At 36.8% G+C, this 24,358-nt stretch overlaps 1 protein-coding gene across 1 annotated transcript; it reads left to right on the top strand.

Moving 5' to 3' along the window:
* Nucleotides 1-433: 433 nt before the first annotated feature.
* GLYAT (glycine-N-acyltransferase) lies at nucleotides 434-22,838 on the top strand. The gene is made up of 6 exons (XM_001161154.6): nucleotides 434-702; nucleotides 7,981-8,076; nucleotides 17,068-17,175; nucleotides 19,614-19,740; nucleotides 21,742-21,913; nucleotides 22,335-22,838. Exons 2-6 carry the CDS (start codon nucleotides 7,996-7,998, stop codon nucleotides 22,735-22,737), a joined length of 891 nt encoding a protein of 296 aa, XP_001161154.2. The 5' UTR covers nucleotides 434-702; nucleotides 7,981-7,995; the 3' UTR covers nucleotides 22,738-22,838.
* The last annotated feature ends 1,520 nt before the right edge of the window (nucleotides 22,839-24,358 follow it).

Genomic DNA, 24,358 nt, shown 5'->3' with positions numbered 1-24,358 from the left:
TGGGCTTAACATCTAACCAGTTCAACCATGCTGAGATCTCAATGGTCCTTCTCTATAAAAGTGAGACTAAGAAGTGCCCACATTGAATCATTGTCAGAATGTTTCACTGCAGCTTCAAAATGGGCATGGGAGGGGGCACAACTTGTCTTTAAAAAGGAAGATTCTAACAGCTTTCATCACTCCATGCAACTAATTTGCTATTTTATTGCATTCTGCAAATCAGATATCATGCATATCTTTCCCACTGCCTTGCTTCTATTACAGATACTTGAATGGGAAAGAGGTGAGGGTAGTGCCTACATAATCTGACCCTCCTTCCAGTATCATCTGGCCTGTTGGTTTCACACAGCTTTGGTTTTCATGGTATTTCCATGACCTGTGAGGACAAAAAGCATTATGATGTTTTAAAAAGAGAAGCTCAGGGGCATACAGCCAGCCTCTCAACCATGCAGAGCCAATTACTTCAACATGGGCCCGTGAGAGGCAGGGCTGAATTCCACTAGAACTGACACCAGATTCTTTTGCCAGCCTAGTACAAGGTCCACATTACAAGCCAAAGCTCAGAAATTTCTGGAGGTGGTGTATCAAAGTTTACTCTGCGAGACTCTGCTGAACTGGCTGCATCAGGGAGAAATTTCATCTCCCAGAAGGGTGTTGCTCATCGTTTCTTCCCGGAAACATCTTCAGAGACTAGCTTTTCAGGTGAGGACTCATTACAAAGTATCAGATACATAGGATGAACAAGTCTAGAGATCTAATGTACAACATGAGAACTATAGTTAATAGAATTGCATTGTATATGGGATTCATGCTACATGAGTGGAGTTTAGCTGCTCTTTACATAAAAACAACAACAAAAAATAAGTAACTATGTGAAGTAATAGATATATTAATTTGCTTCATAATGGTAATGTTTTCACTATCTGTATGCTCTCATAACATCATATTGTATACTTTAAATATCCACAATAAAATTTATTTTTTAATGTAATTATTGCTTTGTGACACCTCTTCCACTTAAGTGAGTCAAATTAAAGTGCCCATATTATGTTATGCTCAGAATATGCAGACAACTATGCTCAAGGAAAAGGAGTAACTTCCACTTAAGAAACACATATCTGACAACTATTTTGTCAATGGCAGTTTGCTAGCTACCATGAAAATCCTTAGAAGTTTGTGCTCTGGACTAATAAATGAATAAAGAAAGATCTGAGAGCTTCTTGGAAGCAGGTGGATGAATAGAATACTGAGTGTGTGGAGACATCAGAAAAATTACTATTTTTAATCCTGGTCACATTATAAGGGAGGCAGTTTTTTCCTTACACTACTAATAAGAAGTTTGTTGCACTGAAAGTGAGAGAGGAAATAAGTAGATCAATAAGACAAGAATACAGACAAGATTTATTGTTTATTAAAATTATACAGAAAACAAATTTTACTTTAAAGATTTAATCTACAATAGTACTACCACCATTTACTTATTTATTCCTGTTTGCCTTTGTTCTCTCTTAAATTTGAACTTTATGTGTTGTATGTGAACTGTTTTGTGTCCTATATTTTCTCATTTTATTTGAACACTCTCCCATGTGTCTATACATATTATATATTATGTCTGTAGGCATTATGTTAATGCCTTAGGGTTGCATCACTCTGTTGGATCATATTTTATGTTATCTTGCCCTATTGAGGCACACAGAGATTTTGTTCAGACTTGCTTATGTTCATGTGACTTTATAAAATTCTGCTTAGAGTTTTTGTTTTGTTTTGTATTTAGAGACACTCTGTTACCCAGACTGGAGTGCAGTGGTATGAACATAACTCATTGTAACCTTTAACTTGCTGTGGGCTCAAGTGAGTCCAGGGTTAGATTCCACTGGAACTGACATCAGAATTTTTTGCCAACTTAGTACAAGGTCTGCATTACAAGCTGCAACTCAGAAATTTCTTGAAGAGTTGTAACAAAACTCACTCTGTGAGACTGTGGTCAGATTATGTAGGCATAATCTTCCTCTCCTTCCCATTCAAGTAGCTGCAGTAAAAGCAAGGTAGTGGGAAAGATCTGAATGAGGTCTGATTTGCAGAATGTATTCTTTTTTTCTGCTTACACAAAACAGCAAATTACTTGCATGGCATGATGAAAACTATTAGAATCGTCCCACCTTAGCCTCCTGAGTAGCTAGGGCTACAGGTGTGTGCCACCATACCCAACTAATTTTTATTTTTGTAGAGATTAGGGTCTTGCTGTGTTGACCAGGCTTGTCTCAAGCTTTTGCCCTCAATTAATCCTCCCTCCTTGGCCTCTGAAAGTGCTGGAATTACAGGTGCAAGCCATCATGCTCAGCCTAGAGTTGTTTTCTTCTTTTAAATTGTTTTCTTTGGATTAATTTCCATTTCTGTAATAACTGGACCAGGATCAAAGATTCTGAAGTTTATGCCCAGGAATGCTACTCATTGCCCAGTGCTGCCAGCTACCATGATTGTGTCAGATTTCTTGGAAGAACCTCAGTGTCAGTAGCTTTCAGTTTACCCCAACCAAGCATGAGAGCCATACCTGGTTGTTAGTTTGTAAGTACATCCTTAGAGGGTGGTTCCAAACTCTACTCTTCAGAAAATATAGTAATATCACACCCCACAGACTTGACATTAAGCTCTACTTTAACTCTACTTTGTTACTTCCTTCTGAGTTGCATCTAGAGAAAAGACAAGATTAGCCTTTAGGAATGTTATACTTTTATCATCCTAAGACCCTTAGATATGAGATATGGTCTGGAGTTTTCTTCAAGATATAATGTAGTACAAAATAGCTGGAAACTTTTCTCATGTCCAGAATATATTATGCATTTAATACATATGTGTTTATTGAATGAATATATTAATGTCTCTATACTTTTGGAAAGTGGAGTGATTAGACAGACAATTAATACAAGCATTTCATGTACTCAATCATTCGTTACTTATGTATTGAGGGCCTACTATGTGCCAAATACTGTGATAAGAATTACTGATAAAAGAATAAGTAATATGAGCATCCTGCCTCAGAAGAATTCAACATCTAGAAAAGAAAACGAAATTCAACTTTAAAACATCATGTTGAACAGCATAAATATATACGATATTTATCAATTGAAAGAAGAAAACTTTAACCCAACATAACAAGTTATATAATTAAAATATGCATAAACACTTATGAGAGCACAGAAAAGGGAGTGACTTATTCAGACGGACGTAAGAGACAGTGAAAAGAGCACTAGGGATAATAGGCTATTCAGGTAAACTTGAAGGGGTAAGTGGAAGCTTAATTTAGAAGGCAGAACTGAAGTAGGAAATTTCAAACTGAGAATAAATGTAGAAAGACCAGAGGTGCTAAGCAGACACTGTATTGAAGAAATCCACTGTGGTCTTACATGGTGGATTGTAGCAACAGCAGAGGCTAGAAGGGTAGACTAGACTCAGATGGTAGAGGTAGAATCCATGGGCTAAGGTATTAAGGTAGTTTCTTTTTATATATGCTCAGATCAGTAATTAGCCAGACTCTAGGAACTTCCTTCCTTCCTTTCTTCCTTCCTTCCTTTCTTTTCTTTTATTCTCTCCTTCCTTCCTTCTTTCTTTCTTTCTTTCTTTCTTTCTTTCTTTCTTTTTCTTTCTTCTTTCTTTCCTTTTTTTCTTTTTCTTTTTCTTTCTCTCTCTCTCTCTCTCATCTCTCTGTTTACTCTCTCAACGAAGCTCCACCTTGGCCTCCTTAAGCTCCAAAACCTCCATAAGCTCAATCAGTGACAGTCCTTGTGCTCTGGTTAGATTCCATATCCCTGAACTTCAACCTGAAAACTTCCATCAGTAAGTAAGCTGGTGCAATTCTAGGACTCACCTTTTCTGTTTTCCTTTTCTCAGGGATCATAGTTCTTTCTGCATATCCTGATGTTCAACATATGAAAATTGTTATTGTTTTAGGTGGAAAGGTAAATTCAAGTTCTGTTATCCTATCTTGGCTGGAAGCAATATTACTGGTAGTGAATTCTTATGGGTCTGCAGCAACCTCAATTCTCTCCTTAGAAGAAAGAATTCAACTGAGGGGCATAAGGTGGAAGGACAGACCAAGGCAAGTTTTGGAGCCACAGTGAAAGTTTTTTAAAAAGCTTTAGCCAGGCGCAGTGGCTCTCGCCTGTAATCCCAGCACTTTGTGAGGCCCAGGTGGGCAGATCACAAGGTCAAGGGTTTGAGACCAGCCTGACAAACATGGTGAAACCCCATCTCTACTAAAAATACAAAAATTACTTGGGTGTGGTGTTGCGTGCCTGTAATCCCAGCTACTCAGGAGTCTGAGGCAGGAAAATTGCTTGAACCTGGGAGGTGGAGGTTGTAGTGAGCCGAGATTGCACCACTGCACTCCAGTGTGGGTGACAAAGCAAGACTGTGACTCAAAAAAAAAAAAAAAAAAAAAAGCTTTAGAGCAAGAAGGAAAAGAACTAAAGTGCACTTGGAAGAGGGCAAAGTGGGTGACCTGAGAGACCAAGTGAGTAGTTTGAACTTTTGCCTTGGGGTTTTATATGTTGGCTTATTTCTGGGCTCTTGTGTCCATTCTCCCCTGATTCTTCCCTTGTGGTGGGTTGTCCACATGTGCAGTGGCCTGCTAGAACTTGAGAGGTGAGCATGTGCAGTGTGTTTACTGGAATTGTATGCATGCTCACTTAAGGTGTTCTTCCCTTACCAATCAAATATCCCTAGAAGGTCACATACCAATTAAACTTCACCTTTTTGTCTCTGAATGCACATGCTTGAGCCCACTTGCCCAGCTCCTGAGATCTTATCAGGAAGCTGCTGATCACCAGTTTTAGGTTCTCTGTCTACTGAGAGACTACCTGATAGGTGGCTTGTGGGAGTGGGAAGGACCTTCGGGTCTGCACTAAGCAGAAGTAATGAACTAATGGCCCTCCTGAACAGGAGGTTTGTGAGAGTGATAGGGCTAAAGCCTAAAACTGCAATGCCTGGGATTTCCTCTGCTTTTTCAACTAAAAATGGCTCTTTCACAAGAAGCTGCACCCTGTATCTCCTGTTTTCTCTGTGTGATCTGAAATTGTCTTGCACACCTACCAAACTGTCTGGCTTGAAGACAAGTCTGCCTCTTCTTTTACTTCACATGCCATGTGACTTCTTAAACACACACTTCCTGTTATTCATGCACCCATGGCTCTTATTGCATTTGTGCAGCAGCAAAGATAAGAGCTCCCTTGCAGACATCCCCCGAAATTTATAGGTGTTTTTATCCTACAAGCTTGGATGACCTCCAATCCTCTCCCTATCTGTTGGTACATTGCCAAAAAAGACACTAATTGAAACCCCAGCTCTGCCAGTGCTTTATGATTTAACATATGCTTTTTGTTCCTGTCACAACCTAGGGCCAAGTTTTTCTGGGGTTTTTGAAACAGTTTGCCCTCCTACATAAGGCTATGACACTTTAAGGATCTCACCTACTTGCTTTTTTTTTTTTTTTTTGAGTCAGCACTTCTTAAGGGAAGGGGAAATTCTTCCTTTACCATTAGCAAGTTCTTGCCCTAAGTCCCAAGGCTTCCAGAGGTTCCTCCTTTATGTCGAGGGCAAATAAACATTGCTCTCTCAAATCCAAGCAATGCTGTTTTTGTAAGCATATGAAGGCTTTTCATGAGTGTTCTTCTCACTTCCTCCTACTTCCTCCTGTAGTCTCCATTTCTCTAATCACTCCTACTCCCTTTTCAATATGCTTCAAGACCTTCAAGGTCATATTTAAAGGGAGGGAAGTCCAGCCCCCTTATGGCAGTTATTTTCTTTGCAATACTTGGCCTAAGAATGGAATGAGAGAAAATTACAAAAGTCAATCTTGGAACCCAGTGCCCTTATGCAGGAAATTCTCAAATTAGCCTTCTCAGTCTTTTATAATGAAGAACAGAATAAGGAGGACAGGGCTAAGAAAAAGGAGAAATGCAGGGACCAGAGGCAGGTATATTGTCCTCTCAATACTCAAGAGTCACCCTTCTACAGGGGACCCCTAGGCTGCCAATCAGTGAGACATGACAGAATTGAAATCCTCCCCCTGTCCCCCTTGAACCTGGCTGGCTACTACTGCCCTGACAGCTAGCAAGAGGCCAAATCCACAGAACAACCACTACTACCCCTCTGTCAGCAGGAAGCAGTTATAGAAGACTGACCTTTGTCTATTTTCCCCAAATAATTGGGGTCTTGAACTCATGGTGGGGGAAATGTTGCACAAGGTAGATAGTCAGGCATGAGTAGGGCAGGAGAAGGCTCCATGCCCCACACCCCACACCCAGATATGTCAGGCAACCATCAGGTGATGGTCCAGTGGTTGTTAACTGTCTCTCTAAAATAATAATTGGTCACAGCCAGTGCCAGCCAGATTCAGTCTCTGAATACAAAAAAAAACCAAACCTGAAAATGGTGATCAGCAGCTTCCTGACAAGACCTCAGGAGTTGGGCAAGCAGGCTTAAGCATGTGCATTCAGAGGCAAAATGACAGAGTTTAATTATGATATGAACTTCTAGGGACATTTGACTGGTAAGGGAGAATGCCTTAAGTTAGCGTGCATACAACTCTATGCTCACACTACACATGCTCACCTCCCACATGCTAGCAGGCTGCTGAACATGTGGACAGCCCACCCCCATGGGAAGAATCAGGGGAGAATGGACACAAGACCCCAAAATTATGCCTACATATAAAACTCAGTCAAAAGGTCCAACTGCACACTTGATCTCTCAGGTCGCCCACTTGGCCCCCTTCCAAATGCACTTTACTTCTTTTCCCTCCTGCTCTGATGTTTTTAACAAACATTTACTGCTACTCCAAAACTTGCCTTGGTCTCTCCTTCTGCCTTCTGCCCCTCAGTCAAATTCTTTCTGTTGAGGAGGCAAGAATTGAGGATGCTACAGACCTGTACAGATGCACCACCAGTAAAGGCAACGGTCTTTTCACTGATGTTCTAAAATCACAAGGTTACCTAGTTATGGAATCTTGCATCAGACCAGTTTTAATGCAACACTGTCTCATAGCCCTACCTTCACTTAGAAGTTACTTTGCTCTCTTCCAAACATCACAGTTCCAAAATAGAACACAGTGACACAACATCTTTCTTCATTTTTCAGGTAGTTGTGATGTTATGAAGTGTTTAGGTAATCCCAATTTGATGCAGCCAATCAAATATGTAAAAATGCTATTTTTGTATTACTTAGTAATTTCTACAAAATGTACCACAGATCCTAGTCTAAGACTTAAAGATGGAATTAGCCTCAAAGTGTGAGGCTTGGTGAGAGTACAAGTTTTGAATACAATGCAGTAATAATTTTTGAAAGGTTAATTGTTTATATTTAGACCATGTCAGAATGCCCTTTATTAAAATGCCTATATCAAAACATCATGCAATATATAGGACTTTGGCTCAAGTGGGGAGAAAGAAGAAAAGGAAGAGGAGGAAAAGAGGAGTGGTGGTAGTAATCAAATAAATAACAAATGTTCAGTGCTTAATATAAGACCGACAATCTACTAAGCACATTGCAGGTATTCATTCCTTTAATCCTTACAAAAATTCTGAGTGATATAGTGCTATTATCCCAACTACCTTTGAGGAAACCAAGGTACAGAGAGACTAAATAACTTTCCCAAGGTTACACAGCTCGTTCTCAGAGGAGTCAGGAGAATCACTAATAGCAACTAAAATTCAAAAGATATTATGTGTATTTAAAAATGTACTTTTTAAATCTAAAATGAAATTAATGGCTGGAATTCATCAAAGGGTAAGAAAAAAGAGCTGAAAAACTCAGAGAAAGCTCCTTGTGTTTTCTACGAGTCTCATTTTCTCTTGGATTTGCTGAGGACTGCAGTTGAAAGGCACTAAAAAAAAAACCTGGTCATTAATAAAGAACTTGCTACTCTTGTTTCAGAATCTCCTCTAGCTTTTCTCAATCCTGTATGTTCCTTGGTTGTCTTTCTAGGCTAAGGTATCCTCCATGATGTTACCATTGCAAGGTGCCCAGATGCTGCAGATGCTGGAGAAATCCTTGAGGAAGAGCCTCCCAGCATCCTTAAAGGTGATAATGGAAAATTCTGAGAGGAGTAAAGAAGACAAACTTGATGTGAAAGAGGAGGGAAAGGGACTGATATTTATGATGCACCTATTTTGAGCCAGGCACTATTTCATGTTTTCTCTCATTTAGTATGCCTTACCTCTCTACGAGATGTTTACTGTCATGTCCATGTTGCTGTTAAGAAAATGAAGACTCAGTTAACTGATTTTCTCAATATATCACAAATACTCAGTTGCAATGCTATGATATGAACATAGTTATGCCTTAGTCTAAACACTGCCTTTTGCTCTGTGCTAACTCAAAAAATTACTTCCTTGCTCCTTTCCAAGAAGCATTTTATAATAACATTTGAAATTTTCCCAGAGTTCTACAAAGTTGGCTGAGGCTGCATATTAATGTTTAACTTGTTTATTACAAAAGGACACTTGCCAGTGAGAGGTTAACTAGAATGAGTCTTCTTTGAAATTAATAACAGATCAATTTCTATTTTAATGTAAATTTCCCAATTGCTCTGAATTTAAGGCAGGTCGAGTTACTTTAGGGCTAGCTCCCAGTATCTCTCTTAACCTGGTATTAATAATTAGAGGTCTAAGAATTAAATAAAACATATATAAATATATATATAAATGGATATATATAAATGCCTACATCCAGAACTATGCAAGAGCAGTTCCAATGATAGAGTCAGATTCTTGTCTGTATGTATATATTTAGCAACCAAATGGATATGGCTCACTCCAATGGAACCCAAGTACAATAGTTCATGTATATGTGTGTGTGTATCTCTTTCGTGGACAATTATTTTTACATTTGTATTGTTTTAGAAGACATTCCTATATAGTGCATACATTTCAGGTAAATACATTCAAATTACCCATTCCCTAAATGATTTGTTATTCCCTTCTTTCAGTATAAAGGAGAAAATATTAGCATTCTTTTATTTGTGATTATATAGTTTTTTTTCATTCATGAGAGATGCATTAATGAGACAACAAGCTTTATTCTTTATTTATTAACAACACAGTATAGCTTCAAGTAAACTAATCCAAATCTAAAGTTACCCACCTTGAAGCCCCTACTAACATTAATCAAAATTACCTAATATTTAAGTGGCTTCACATGACAATCCTTAAGATATAAATAACCTCCCAGAGAGACAGAACATTTTTTTTGGAAGGCTTATTAGTTAGACACTGTATGTATAATTAGTTGAGGTATTTTTATGATTAGTGGCTACTCTTAAAAATTCTCTAGGCTAAACATTTTTTTAAACACTCTGTGATGTAGAATTTTGTGCTTCAAATTTCTCCTTATTCCTTGTGTTAAGTGGATCCTAAACATTTTGAGAAAACTCTAGGTGTTTCCCAAGGATTCCTTCTTGGGACCCCTCTATGGTGAGATAAGGAGGCCCTCATGACTCCTCCCTTTCATGAGGAAATAGCATTCCTCCTCTTTTGTTGCATACTAAAAGACATACATTTTCCCCTAATGGAACTCTAAAATTTTTTATGCCAGTTGCTTTTAATGGAGGTGTCTAACCTAGAATTCACTGTTACTCAACAATTACTTGAGGCCTAGTTAAGAAAATGTCCATCCATTCTTCTGAATGTTAGATATAAAATGCATAAAGATGTCCACTACAACTGATTCAACTGATAACAGCTGCCTCACTATGTTCTGTTCACTAGTGTGAAAGGAAAATATCTTGGGCCCCCAAAATCACTAAAGAAAACTCAAGCTGGAAACTGCTTAGGGCAAACTTGCCTCCCATTCTATTTATTCAAAGTTGCTAAGAGAGATGCATATCTGATTGCCTCTTTGGAAAGGCTAATCAGAAACTCAAAAGAATGAATTGTTTGTCTCACATATCTGTGACCTGAAAGCTTTCTCCCTGCTTCAAGTCTTCCTGCCATTGCTTCAAAATGTCCCTTCTTCAATATGTCCCACCTTTCCAAACCGAACCAAAGTACTTCTTACATATATTGATTGAGGCCTCATATCTCCCTAAAATATGTAAAACCAAGTGTGCCCTGACCACCTTGGGCACATGGCATCAGAACTTCCTGAGGTTGTGTCAGTGGCACATCCTCAACCTTGGCAAAGTGAACTTTCTAAATTAACTGAGACCTGTCTCTGATTTTCGGGGTTTAGATTTTGGTAACCATGGGAGCATTCTGAGTGGAGATGCCCCTGACCTTTGACAAATCTCCTATCGGTGCTTGGTACCAGTATGGCTGACTTTATGGCTCAAACTAATAGGACAATTTGCCGAGGTCTGTGAGCATCCCCTCCAGAGAATCCCTGATCTCCCCAAATTTGGTCAAATTATTAAGTTTATTTATTCCTAATTAGATGGGGAGGAAGGTCTCTTTGAAGAGGAACCTCTACTTTACTTTTTACACAACTAAAGTTAGCATTTAACAACTACCTGGTGTTAATTTCTGCTTACACTTACGGTGCTCAGAAATCATGTAATTTGGGTGATCATTGTTTGTTTTGCTTAACTTTTTTGTTCTTTGTATTTTTCTTGGTCAAATTGAAAGGAGAACTCTAAATTATGAGGAACAAGACCTCTGATGTGGGAGGAAAATGGCTAGCAAAAGAGAAAAAAAAATTTTGAATTTTAACTACTAAAGGGGCTTTATTTACATTATAAGGTCACCTTTTTGCCAGCCAGAACAAACTGAAAGAGCAATGGCTGTACTTCTGAAAAAGCATTTGGTCCTAACTGAAATATGGTAATAAGATTTTTTTAAAAAAATTAAGGAGCTCAATTGTTAAAAGTCAGCTTAATTAAAAGGCTAACATCCAAGATGTATGTGTGTATGTGTTCATGTGTGCATGTTTGTATTTGAAGGCCTTCATGTTTTTATTTTTGTTTCTTTTTCTCTCCTAAGACCTTGTCTATTTTCGAGCAAAAGTTTTTTTGTTTTGTTTTGTTTTCCTTCTCAGTTGACTGAATTCTGTTTTCACCTGATTTTTTTTTAACTAAAATAGTTATTGCAACAAAGGCTACTTGGGTATTTAAGAAAAAAATGAAGTTTAATTTTATTTTTAATTTGGCTAAAAGAAAAATAAAAACATCTCCTTCTATCATCACCAGACTTTTTTCTCTCTGTACCTTATGTTGTAAATTTTACTATTTGATTTTCACCTGAGTTGTTTCCTTTAATGTGCAAATTTAAGGCTATTTTTCTGACAACTGCCTAGGGTTTTGAAACAGGTTACCAAGAATCTGAAATTCTAAGATAGAAAAAAAAGTGGGGTGATCTTTATAAATCTATAAAATGTACTTCCGTTGGCATGCCTAATTCATCTTTATATGTATTTATGTATTGTATACAAAATATTTCACTACTAAAAATATATAAAGTGTTCTAATTAATTGACTTAAAGAAAAAACAAAAGTGCTTAAATGTGATACTAAAAAAGAAAAGACTATTAAAATCCTTTTTCAAGTTTATGTAACTTAAATAAAATCTTTAATAAATAAGCTAGCTTTAAAATTTTTGGTAAAGTAATAGTAGAAATGTCTTAAGAATTACCAGCATACATTTTGTTTGCATTTATTAATCAAGCAAATTTCATACTTATCCCTGCCAAATACTATAAGTTGTCAAAGTTTGGCATACAGGTTACATAACTATGAACCCAGCCCCAAACAGGATAATCATTGCTTGTGTAATTTTTAATAAATAAGGCATTGATATGGGTTTAATGAAAATAGCTGCATCTTTAATTTAGTAAGATCACCATAACTTCTAATCCTGTGGGTTTAGGCAGTCTGGTCCACAGTCAATAGGGAGGTTTGTTTGGGGAAAAGACTGTTATCCTCTTTGTTTCAAAGCTAAACTATAAACCAAGTTCCTCCCAAAGTTATTTAGGCCTACGTCCAGGAATGAATGAGGACAGCTTGGACGTTAAAAGCCAGATGGAGTCAGTTAGGTCAAATCCGTTTTCACTGTCTCAGTTATAATCTTGCAATGTCAGTTTTATAACTTTAAATCATGAATATCACAGTTTTCATAAATAATCCAGGTAAACAATTAAAATAATTGGGGTAATGTAATTGGATAAATATTTGTAGGCAAATTGGTCATAATTTAGAGTATGAAATTATATTAAATTAAATAATAGACATTTCATTATTTGGGTATCTTCCCATAAAAATATATTGTAGGAAAATATTCTTGCTAAAAAATAAACAAAACTGTGTGTGTGTTTTTTAAAGAGGTGAACAAGTTTTTTTCCAATTCAAAGCTTATTTAAAGGTTATGTATAAAACAAGGTAAAAGGGACTAGGACTAAAAAAAGATATGAAAAAGCTATTTTTAACAAAGGTTTTTTTAGGTAAAAAAGCTTAAAGAGAAATAATTTTATATAAGACAGAATCTTGTGTGGTAAATTTAATCCTAAACTAAAATAAGTGGTTGTTTAAAAAAGAGGGATGTTAAGGACAAACCAGAAATTCCAAGCATGTCATGAACAGTCGGTGTAAGTCACAATAAGAGGATTTCTATATTTAAAAAGTTTATATGATCAAGTTATCATATTAAGTTTTCATTTGCTTAGAAAAAAACTGAGATAAAATTTTTTAATTAAGATTATTACATCCATGTATCTTCCTATATATGCTTTTAAAGTCCTTCTAACATTGAATCACAGAGCTTTAACTCCTGCATCTATAAAGCATACCAAGTCCTGCTAAATTCTAAACACTGACAGCAATTAAAGCCTCATCTTCAGGCCCTGTAGAAAATGCCAATCAAAATAAACTGCCTTCCTGAGACACAGGGCAATAAATTAAAGCTATTCAACTCCTCAAGGCCCAGGGACTATCATGGAGGAGTTGGGCATGTAAGAGTGTAATGCCTGATTTTGAAAGATAAAATAAGTTTCATTTCTCCGTAAATTAATCATTAATGTCAAAGGAACACTGATGAAAAACCAGCATATAGACCCCTGTGTCAGATTAACAAGGCTCTCTTGAAGCATTAACCAACTCTTTAATAAAGGTTATAAGAGGCTTAAGGAAGTTACATTTTATAATATAGATTAAATTTTATAGATTGTTTACAAATTTTGAAAAACAAATGTAATTAGCTTCATGCTGTTTTTATTGGGGCTTCTTGTTTAGAAAATTAAATTTCCTTTCTCAAAAAATTAAGGTTTTCACTGTGTTTTGAAGTCTTTGACTTTCACATTAGTTAAATAAATGACTTTAAAATGACCTATAATCCTATTTTGTAATTTCAAGTGTTTTAAACTTACATTTGACAACTTCCCAAAATTGAACTATAAATTATGTCTTTTTCTGACCTGATTAATTCTTTAAGACAGTAGGTTCCCCTAAGTACAAAAATGACACAATTTGGCTTATTTGGTATAAAAATTATACAGAAGGCATTGCCAAATATGAATTGGTGTTTGGTTTTCTTTGGGCTGTCTTTGTATAAATATGTTATTGGTATGTGTTCCAAAATTATGGGAAACTCCTGTAATTATAATATAATTTAGTATACATTATCAATAATAATCATATTGTGTGCCACAGAGGTAATAAATTTTCTTGTCAATTGTATCTTTTGACAATGGCTGCCTTAAACCTTTTTTTAATCCATGGAAAATTATTGTCTTGTTTTGGTCATCTTTAGAAGGTGGTTTTATAATCAGCTATAAAACTCCAACAGGTGCTCTTAAATGTGGGTTTCTGATACTGTGTGCCACAGAAGTAATAAATTTTCTTGTCAATTGTGTCTTTTGACTATGGCTGCCTTAAACCTTTTTTTCATCCATGGAAAATTGTTGCCTTGTGTTGGTCCTCTTTAGAAGGTGGTTTTGTAATCAGCTATAAAACTCCAACAGGTACTCTTAAATGCAGGTTTCTGATAACTTTGGAGATTGTGACATCAGAATAGAGAAAAAACTTTCAGGACTCATAGAGAGATAAAATGTTAATGAGTATCAAGCAAAATAGGAATTAACTACATGGACTGAACCAATCTTTTTCACATTTTACTTAAAATGTTTGCTGATCCTTTGATTTTCAGTCTTAAAACTTTTCTTTTGAGCTATTGACAGCTTTTAACAATTTAGTATACTCCTATGAACAAACTTTGGAGCATATTTGTTTCTCTCTACCTCACTTCTCCAGAATTTGGAAATTGTGAGTATTCTTAACTTATGGTAATACATTTATTTGCATAAGTGCAATAACAATCTGTTTTCATTTGTAACAGGAAACAATTAGAGAAATTGGTTATTTTACTAAGGCTTTAACTGCTTTCCTTTAAGAAATCAAACTTGACTTCTGGAGCCAATAAAGCCCTTGAAAAAAATGTCCATATATTTTGTGTACACAGTCCCTGTACAGGGTTTCTGACTGTGGTAAGTAAAGAATGTCACTTTCTAACAGACACAGAAGCCCCAGATTTAACATGGAACCTCAAGAGGAGAAGAAATTCATCCAAATCATAGATATTTGATGGCACAAATTCATGGCTAGGTTTTGCTATAAAAAGTCTTATCTGAGACTCCTCCTATGGAACAAAGTTTCATCAAAGCCAATTTAAAAGCCTATTTAAAAAATAATTATTCTTGCTACACTGTATACAAATAATTAGGCCAAGTATAATAAAGCAAACCAGTCCTACCATAATTTGTTTTTAGTAAAAATGGGAAACTGGAGAGAGAAAAAAACTATATTTCAAGACTATAGTACACCTGTTGTTAGATTCTAGTCTCACCTAATGTTATTTTTCAATTTTTATTATTTTCTACAATTTGAACTGAATTCTATTTTTCTTGGCTACAAGTCTTCAAAATAATGTTTTAAATTTATTTTTCTTCTTTTTTTTTCATTTTTCCTAATTTGAAATAACTGAAAACTAAGCTGTGCTTTCTTAAAACCCTGCAAACTGAAGCCAAACAACTTAAACTTCAGAAAAAAATAACAGCAACCTGTTTACATACATAAGCCACTTTCATACCTGCCTATTAATGTATGGATTTTAGAGTAATGTGGCCTATATCTATTTTTCCAGGATTGTTCTTTTGTTTGTTGTTGTTTTTTCTCCCTTTCACCCTATTTTCTCTTCATAGGACATGAGACTTCACAACATGCTAAAAATGAGATTTTGGGACCTACCCATCTAGAAATAAACTGTCCTAGCCGTAAGACATTAAATGAAACCTGAGACCAGAGACTCATTTTATTGTTAAATGCTTTCTCCAAAAGATTTTACAAAAATGATGGGGGGCATATAAAAGGAAAATATCTTGGGCCCCCCCAAATCCCTAAAGAAAACCCAACCTGGAAACTGCTTTGGGTAAACTTGTCTCCCATTCTATTCAAAGTTACTAAGAAAGATGTATATCTGATTGCCTCCTTTGGAAAGGCTAATCAGAAACTCAAAAGAACGCAACCATTTGTGTCTCACCTATCTGTGACCTGAAAGCTTCTTCCCCACTTCAAGTATTCATGCCCTTGCTTCAAGAAGTCCCACTTTTCCAAACTGAACCAGTGTACTTCTTACATATATTGATTGAGGTATCATATCTCCCTAAAATGTAGAAAACCAAGCTGTGCCCAGCCACCTTGGGCATGTGTCGTCAGGACTTCCCAAGGCTGTTTCACGGGTGTGCACTCAATCTTGGCAAAATAAACTTTCTAAATTAACTGAGACCTGTCTTAGATTTTCTGGGTTCACACTAGGTTTGGGGTTCAGTAGGACTAAAAAGGATTTTAATAAATTAGGCCACAACAATAAGAAAAAATAAGAGTTTCACATATTTTCATTTTTGCAATGGATAATATTATAGTGTAAATACATTTTAACAGGCCCCAGGTACAAATGTGTAAAAATGTAACCACTATATTTTTCCAAAACTGTACTAAATTTCTATATTAAGCCTCCACTCATGGCTGAAAACAGAATTAATTCAGATAAACTCAGACTTAGTCGATTTAGAGTTTTTTTCACCTTCATTCCCTAGTCTAACATCAGTATTTCATGTGGGGTAGGGGGCAGCAGGAGGGAAATATACTGGTATAGTTCTATCATCTATCCTTGATGGAAAGCATTCAAGTGCACAGCACCTTTTTGGTGTATTTCCATGCTGGTATCAGCTGAAGCTTCATGTTCACAATGGTCACGAGATCTATGCTGACATCTACTACTGCATACCACAGCCCCAAAATCATAAGGACACTTATTGTCTGTGGGGTTTACTCTCACTCATTCTCACCTCCTACCCTCTCTTTCACCCCTCTCTCTCATTAGTTTGTCCAACAGGGAAAGGGTGGGGATCTAAGAATGGACCCAGGCTAGGGGAGCCCAAGCTTATTCTCTTGAGCAATAGGCTATAGTCTCTGCTGACTGATAAGAATTCAGTTAAGCTCTCCAGAGAGTTATATGGAAACAATGCTAAAGAGTTTTAAACATGTATATAGCCTTTAAACCAGCAATTACTCTTCTGGATATTGTAAGAAAATGGTAGGTACCCATGCAAAGATTCCTGTGAAAGAACATTCTATAAAGAATTATTTATTTGAGTGAAAATTTGAAAACAGCTGAGATGTCATCAACTGGCAAGTGAATAAATTAACTGTGATGCATCCATGTAATGAAATTTTATTCAGCCATTAAAAGTAATTGAAAATTATTTTGTATGCTTGTGAATAGAGAAATAGGTACACAATATGTTCAATGATGAAAAATAGTAAATATCAGTAATTTTATTATTGAACAAAAATCTGTTTAATCTAAAGGCTCTGATGGACAAGTGGCCTGATTTTAATACAGTGGTTGTCTGCCCTCTGTGTACAGATTAAAAAATAGCACACAGAGATTCTTTGACTTAGATTCTCCATTTGGCTACTTTGTGTCATAAAATGTCATGATTTTATAGAAATAATTTTTGTCCTAATCAAGCAAGAAACTTTACTGTTTTTTTCAAATAAACCAACCCTCTCAATTTCTTGGGATCCTGCAGGTTTATGGAACTGTCTTTCACATAAACCATGGAAATCCATTCAATCTGAAGGCTGTGGTGGACAAGTGGCCTGATTTTAATACAGTGGTTGTCTGCCCTCAGGAGCAGGTAAGTTTCCATGTGTGAATATTCTTCTATATTTATATTAGCTGTGTGCCTATTACATTCTTAGCAATATGGTAGAGCCAGGGCATGCAGAAGTAAATCATAGTAATAGTCAACAAGTCCCCATCCTCAAGAAGCTCAGAGTCTGAAAGACAAGATAGATCAACCAATAAAGTGTGAAGTATACAAGAACAGAAGATAAACAGGATACAGAAATAGGCCAAATAAAACTTGATTAAACTATGGAAGTCAAAGGTGGGGCTACCCGATAAGTTCAGTATACTTCTTGGTGGAGATTTCATCTGAACTGGATTTTGTAGGAAAAATATGTTTTTGTCAGGATTACAAGGAAAAGTGGACATTCTAAGCAGAGAAAATAGCAAGAGCACAGATATAAAGTTGTAAAAAAAAGGACAATGAGTTAGAGTGACTATTGTTTTAGTCCGTTCTCATGCTACTAATAAAGACATATGTGAGACAGGGTAATTTATCAAGGAAAGACGTTTAATTGACTCATAGTTCAGCATGGCTGGGAAGGCCTCAGGAAACTTACAGTCCTGACAGAAGGGGAAGCAAACACGACCTTCTTCACATGGTGGCAGGAGAAAGAATGACAGCCGAGCAAATGGGGAAGCCCCTTATAAACCCATCAGATCTCATGAAAACTTACTATCACAAAGACATGGTGGGGGAAACCACCCCAATGATTCAATTGTCTCCATCTGGTCCCTCTCATTACACGTGGGGATTATGAGAACTATAATTCAAGGTGAGATTTGGGTGGGGACACAGCCAAACCATATCAACTATGAAAAGCAAAACTATAATGATAGAACTTCTATACACATTTGAGGAAACACTTAAAATTATTGAAACTAAACAATTAACACATTTCAAGATAAAAATGCATAAACTTATTTCAAAACATCAGAAAACACAAATATACTTTTAATGCTAATAAAGTTATTTAAAAATCACTTTGTTGTGAGAACACTTAAAATCTACTCTCTTAGCAATTTTCAAGAATACAATACATTGTTATTAACTATAGTCACCGAGTTGTACAATATGTCTCTTGAACTTATTCCTCCTATTATAACTATTATAACTGAAGTTTCATATCTTTTGACTAACAACTACCCAATTCCTCTACTTTCCCCCACCTTACCTGCTGATAACTACCATTCTACTCTCTACTTCTATGAGTTCACCATTTTTACATTCTACATACAAAGGAGATCATGAGGTATCTGCCTGTGTTTGGCTTATTTCACTAAGTATAATGTCCTCCAGGTTCAACATAGGGGAAGCAATATGTATGCTAATTACCCTGATTTAGCCATTTCAAAATGTATACATATTTCAACACAACATATTGTTAATAAATATATGCAATCTTTTATTTGCCAATCAAAATAAAAAATAAACAATATATGAAATGAATAAATTTATGGTATGAAAACTAAACTGAAATAAAATTATTTGATCTTTTATTAAATGTGGTCTTAAGCAACAAAATGTGTCAGTGGTATCATTGCTGACTGGTGAGTGTGTTTTTTGTGCAACATTTTCCAACTTTTTAAAAAGTTTTTTAATTCTATAATAGTTGTGGTAATATTTTCATCCACCTTCTTCCTGTAAATAATTGTATCTGTCATTTACTAATTTGAGAAGCTCTTTCCGCGTAAGTGGATTGTTTGTTTCTCTGGAACTGCAACTGGTTTAACCAACATATTTTTTAAAGAAGGCATTTTGAATTAGTTTTTAATCTTCTTTGGTATCAATATCAAGTTTCATACTGCCATGGTCATAGTTTGTGTATTCTGCAAGTCTTTGAACTGTAGTAAAATTTATTCTTGTGACATAAGCTTTCCCTTGTCAATTGCCTTTCTCTTCTTCCTGTTGAGGATGATGGTGGTAAGAAGAATGCTTTCTAAATGGTTATGTCTTTTATTTGAAATTTTAACGTGATATGTGGATAATAAATAGTATTGTTCTGGAATTTTCCAACATAAATTGAATCTTTGATCTTTATCTCATTATTTAAATAATTCAGAAATAATTATATGCATACAAACCCACAGTTAGATAAAGGAAATAAGTTCTAATGTTTAACATAGGATGACTATAGTTAACAGCAATGTATTGTATATTTCAAAGTAGATTGAAGGAGGACTTGAAATGTTCTCAACACATGGAAATAATAAATATTCTGGATGATGAAAACTATGACTTGATCATTAAACATTCTATGCACATAACAAAATATTACACATACCCCATAAATTTTTACAAATATTATGTATCAATAAAAAAGAAATAATTGTGATACACCAGTAAAACTACCAATATTTTATTACTTAGAAATATCACAGTATAAAATTATATGTAATCATAAAATATAAGGATGTGTTTCATTTCCTTTTTCCTAATGATAACAGGATATGACAGATGACCTTGATCACTATACCAATACTTACCAAATCTACTCCAAAGATCCCCAAAACTGTCAGGAATTCCTTGGATCACCAGAACTCATCAACTGGAAACAGCATTTACAGATTCAAAGTAAGTAAGAGGAATGGGATGTGTGCTGACTCACTTATGTGTCCTGAGCAAGTTTTCATATGACTTATACCTCCTTCCTCCAAGCTCCAGACTCCCAGCCTGCTGTCAATTTTGTTACTGTGTGGTAACTATATCTGTAAAAGGTGGTGGACAGCGTGGGAAACCCTAAAATTTGCAAAGAATGGGCTTCATAAAGGGAACCATAGTATAATTCCTTGGTACCAAGGATTTATGACATATTTTGCAGCTGTATCCAGACCTTTTAGGGTGATTGGATGCTGAAGAAGAGCCTTCCCTCTGGACTTCTATTCCTGTAATAAAAATGATAGCTTATTTGGCCATAGAATACTTCCCAGGTCACCAAGAACAACTATCATGGTTCCAACTATGCTCTCTGGAGATTCTCTAGGATGGCATTCGCCTACTACTTGCTGTGTAATCTTAGTTAAGTGATTTAATCTCTCTGAGATTATGTTCCTCATATATAAAAATGAGGAAAATAATGTTACCTAAAACACAAGGCACTGAAAAGATTAAATGAAAGTGACTAGGAAGTGCTTAGCATAATACTTAGACATGTTAGTTAACGTTTGCTGCATAGCAAACTTAATAATTCTGTGAATCAACCATTTGGGCTGAGCTTTGCAAGGCAGTTCTTCCACTGGTCTTATCTGGGTTTACTCATGTAGCTGTAGTTGATGGGTGGACCATGGCTGATTGCTCTTACACGGCCTCACTCACATGCCTGAATGAGAGTTCTGCTGTTAGTTCATGACAGCTGGTGACTGTGGTGACAGCATGATGGCAACATGTGTCTCTAGCAGGCTGGCCCAGGCCTATCTTAATGGTATTGGTCTTAACATAATTGGTCTTAACCAGGAGCAAAAACAAAGGGAAAGCCCCAATGGGGCAGGCACTTTTAAGCCTCTCCTTGCATTAAATTTGCTCTTTCCATTGATGAAAGATGGTCAATGTGGCCAAGGTAAGTTGCAGCAGAGAAGGAGACTATCCTGGCGAATGGATTCCAGGAGATATGCGCAAATCATGGGTCATTGCCTCATATTATTACACTAGGAATGTAGCTGAGTAGATGTTAGCTACCATTTTTTAAATTTACCTACTAGGATTATCAAAATTGCTACATAATTACACAGCCCAGAAAACTTGGTTCCAGTGCAGATACTGCTGTTAATAACACAATCATAACTGAATCCATCCCTAAGCATGTTTTTGCTTAGGTAAAACAGAAAAAATTACACAAATCCTTACTGTTTGAAATGCTTCTTCCCCGGTGCTGTAAAGAAATAGCACTTGAACATAAATTTAATTTCCTCAGTAAGGCCATTTTTACTTTCTGCAGAAAGGGTACACTCACCAGCAATTTTGCCATGAGAACTGAACCAAGGGGACAGGGTTATTTATAACCTGACATGTCCACCCTACTGTTGTGTCTGGTTTCCATTGGCTGGAACAGGACCTCACATTCTGCATTTGTCCCAACTGGCTAGCAACTTAAAACCTTTTAAAAGAGATAAAGGCAGAGGAGAACAAAGGAAGGGGCAAGTAACTTGTGGAATGCTGAGAAAGGTAAAACATCTCCAAGTAAGGAAGAGGAACAGGCTATGGCCTAATGCTTGCTTGGACCAGTATAAGTATGCCAGGGTAAATATTTAGGCTAAATTGTGGGAGCTAAGAACACAAAGTACATTGATTTCTTTATTATCTTCTAGCAGTTATCTAAGAATGCTAGCACAGGTCTTTGAATAAATTTTGCTTCTAAGAGGGAAGTTACTATTGATTCTTAATTAAATGGGGAGGGAAGTCTTTTTGAAGAGGAATCTTCACTTTTTAAATTACTATTGACATGGGTCACACAGTGGTAGCACCAAGCCCAGAACCAAGATTTTATGATACTAAATCCCAGACACTTCTTACTCCACTGCAGAACTTCAGTCTAGAATATACCTAAACCATTTCATCTCTGTTTATTATACCATCTAGGTTCACAGCCTAGCCTGAATGAGGCTATACAAAATCTTGCAGCCATTAAGTCCTTCAAAGTCAAACAAACACAACGCATTCTCTATATGGCAGCTGAAACAGCCAAGGAACTGACTCCTTTCCTGCTGAAATCAAAGATTTTATCTCCCAGTGGTGGCAAACCCAAGGCCATGTGAGTTTGATAAAATCCACTCTATACCACTCACACCTCTCAAGTAACGTCCCAACTTCTCTCCCTGCATTCACTCTGGCTTTCCTACAATCAATGTTGTACAAAGAAATCAGAATTACATTTTTAAAAAATGTAACTCAGAACATGTTTCTCTGCTGCTTAAAAGACTCCACCATCTCCCTTCTCATCTAGAATAAACCAGGCCTCTGGCTACCACTTGGACCTTTATTGCCCTTCCTGCTTTCTTCCTCCAACAGCTCTGACCTTCACTCTGTTGCTCTTTCATCACAAGCTCATCTATATTCCAGGACTTCACATTTGTTATTTCTTCTGTCTACTCTGTCTCTCAAGACAATAGAGGTCACAGCAAATACAAACCTTTATACTAATGGATTTTGTTTTCTTCTTGGACCCTCCATAGCAACCAAGAGATGTTTAAACTCTCATCCATGGATGTTACCCATGCTCACTTGGTGAATAAATTCTGGCATTTTGGTGGTAATGAGAGGAGCCAGAGATTCATTGAGCGCTGCATTCAGACCTTTCCCACCTGCTGTCTCCTGGGGCCTGAGGGGACCCCTGTGTGCTGGGATCTAATGGACCAGACTGGAGAGATGAGAATGGCAGGCACCTTGCCTGAATACCGGCTCCATGGCCTTGTGACGTATGTCATCTATTCCCACGCCCAGAAATTGGGCAAACTTGGCTTTCCTGTCTATTCTCATGTAGACTACAGCAATGAAGCTATGCAAAAAATGAGTTACACACTGCAACATGTTCCCATTCCCAGAAGCTGGAACCAGTGGAACTGTGTGCCTCTGTGATGCCAATCCTGAACATAAGACAGTGTTGGGCAGGTCTGGGCATATAATTTGAGGAGTGGATGGTGGATGAAAAGAAATAATAAATTGTAATCAGCAGTAAAGGAGTGGGCACTGTTTGGACTCTGGGGAAGCAGTGTGATGTTCAACAGCATCGCCATGGTCCCTGCATTCACAGGTTTCTCAGTGGGAAGCAGGCCCAGGTCCTCTTACATTTGACATAAGCAATTTACATCCCCACATTTCCAGGACCTCTATGACACTTCATCAGATACATATTGCTCCAAATTACTTCTCCTGGAATCCCTGGTTCCTCAGTTGCAAGACCCTTGCCAGTTTTTCTGGGAGCTAGGAAGAGGTAAATTAAATTTTCTGAGCACTATGACTTCTTTCTTTCCCTTTCTAAAGCCTTTCCCTTATGATCAACAAGTGGACTCTCCTCAGTAGGTCTTTAGAGATTATCCTCTCCTGTTATTGCTACTTTATAGGTACATTAAATATACTGGACACAAATATATATGGGATATTAGGCTAAATACAGTATACATGATATAGCAGGGAATGTTACTAGAAGAAATATCAACTGATGATATCCTATCCTCTCCAAGCTCCTATTCCAGGAAAAAAGATCCAATGTTTTTTCTAAAGATGAGCTTCCAAAACCCACCACAATCCTAAATAATACAGAAAGTTTTGTGTTTGACTGTATACAATTTTTATTGTGTTTGTTCAAGCTAAGTGGTTCATCATGGTGACAGCATGAAAGGAATGAGTGTATGAAAAGGGGAAGGTGGGAGCACCTTGACCCAGGGATGTGATGGTTTATTGAGGAGAGATAGGAGTTGAAGGGAGAGGAGACAGCATGAACACCTGCTTGTCCAATTAGCCTCAGCACATTACTAATCTCAGTTTGTTCCTGCTGTAACAAAATACCTGAGACTGGGTAATTCATAAATAACAGTCTGAACTTATTTGTTTATTTAAAATAATAATAAAATAATTAAAAATTTATTTATCACAGTTCTGGAGGCTGGAAGTCTAAAATCATGGTGCCAGCAGATTTGGTGTCTGTGAGAATCCAGTCCCTGCTTCCAAGGTGGTGCATTATTGCTGTGTTCTTTGTAGGGGATGAACACTGTGTCCTCACATGGCAGAAAGACAGAAGAGCAAAAAGGAGCCCAGCTAATTTCCTCCAGTCCTTTTTCCTTCAGGCACAAATCCCATCCATAAGGGTGTAAGTTCTTGTGGCCTAATTATCTCTTAAAGACTATCTCTTAATACTGTTACATTGAGGATTAAGTTTCAACATGAATTTTGGAGGAAACACAAACATTCCAATTATAGCACTACTTCAGAATGCCTGAACTCTATTAAAAGTTTAGATAATTGTCTCAAACAAGAGTCAGTTGAGGGGGAACAAGAGAGATAATCTTTCAGGTTGCAACAGGTTAGGACAGTTTTCTATTTTTTTTTCTTTTTTTGAGACAGAGTTTCGTGCTGTCACCCAGTCTGGAGTGCAGTGGCATGATTTTGGCTCACTGCAGCTTCCACCTCTCAGGTTCCAGCGATTCTCCTGTTTCAGCCTCCAGGGTAGCTGGGATTACAGGCATGTGCTATTGTACCC

The sequence above is a fragment of the Pan troglodytes genome, chromosome 9, assembly GCF_028858775.2.
Source record: "Pan troglodytes isolate AG18354 chromosome 9, NHGRI_mPanTro3-v2.0_pri, whole genome shotgun sequence".
NCBI lineage: Eukaryota > Metazoa > Chordata > Mammalia > Primates > Hominidae > Pan > Pan troglodytes.
Note: the sequence above shows the minus strand (reverse complement) of the source record. Positions and strands in the feature narration are given on the sequence as shown.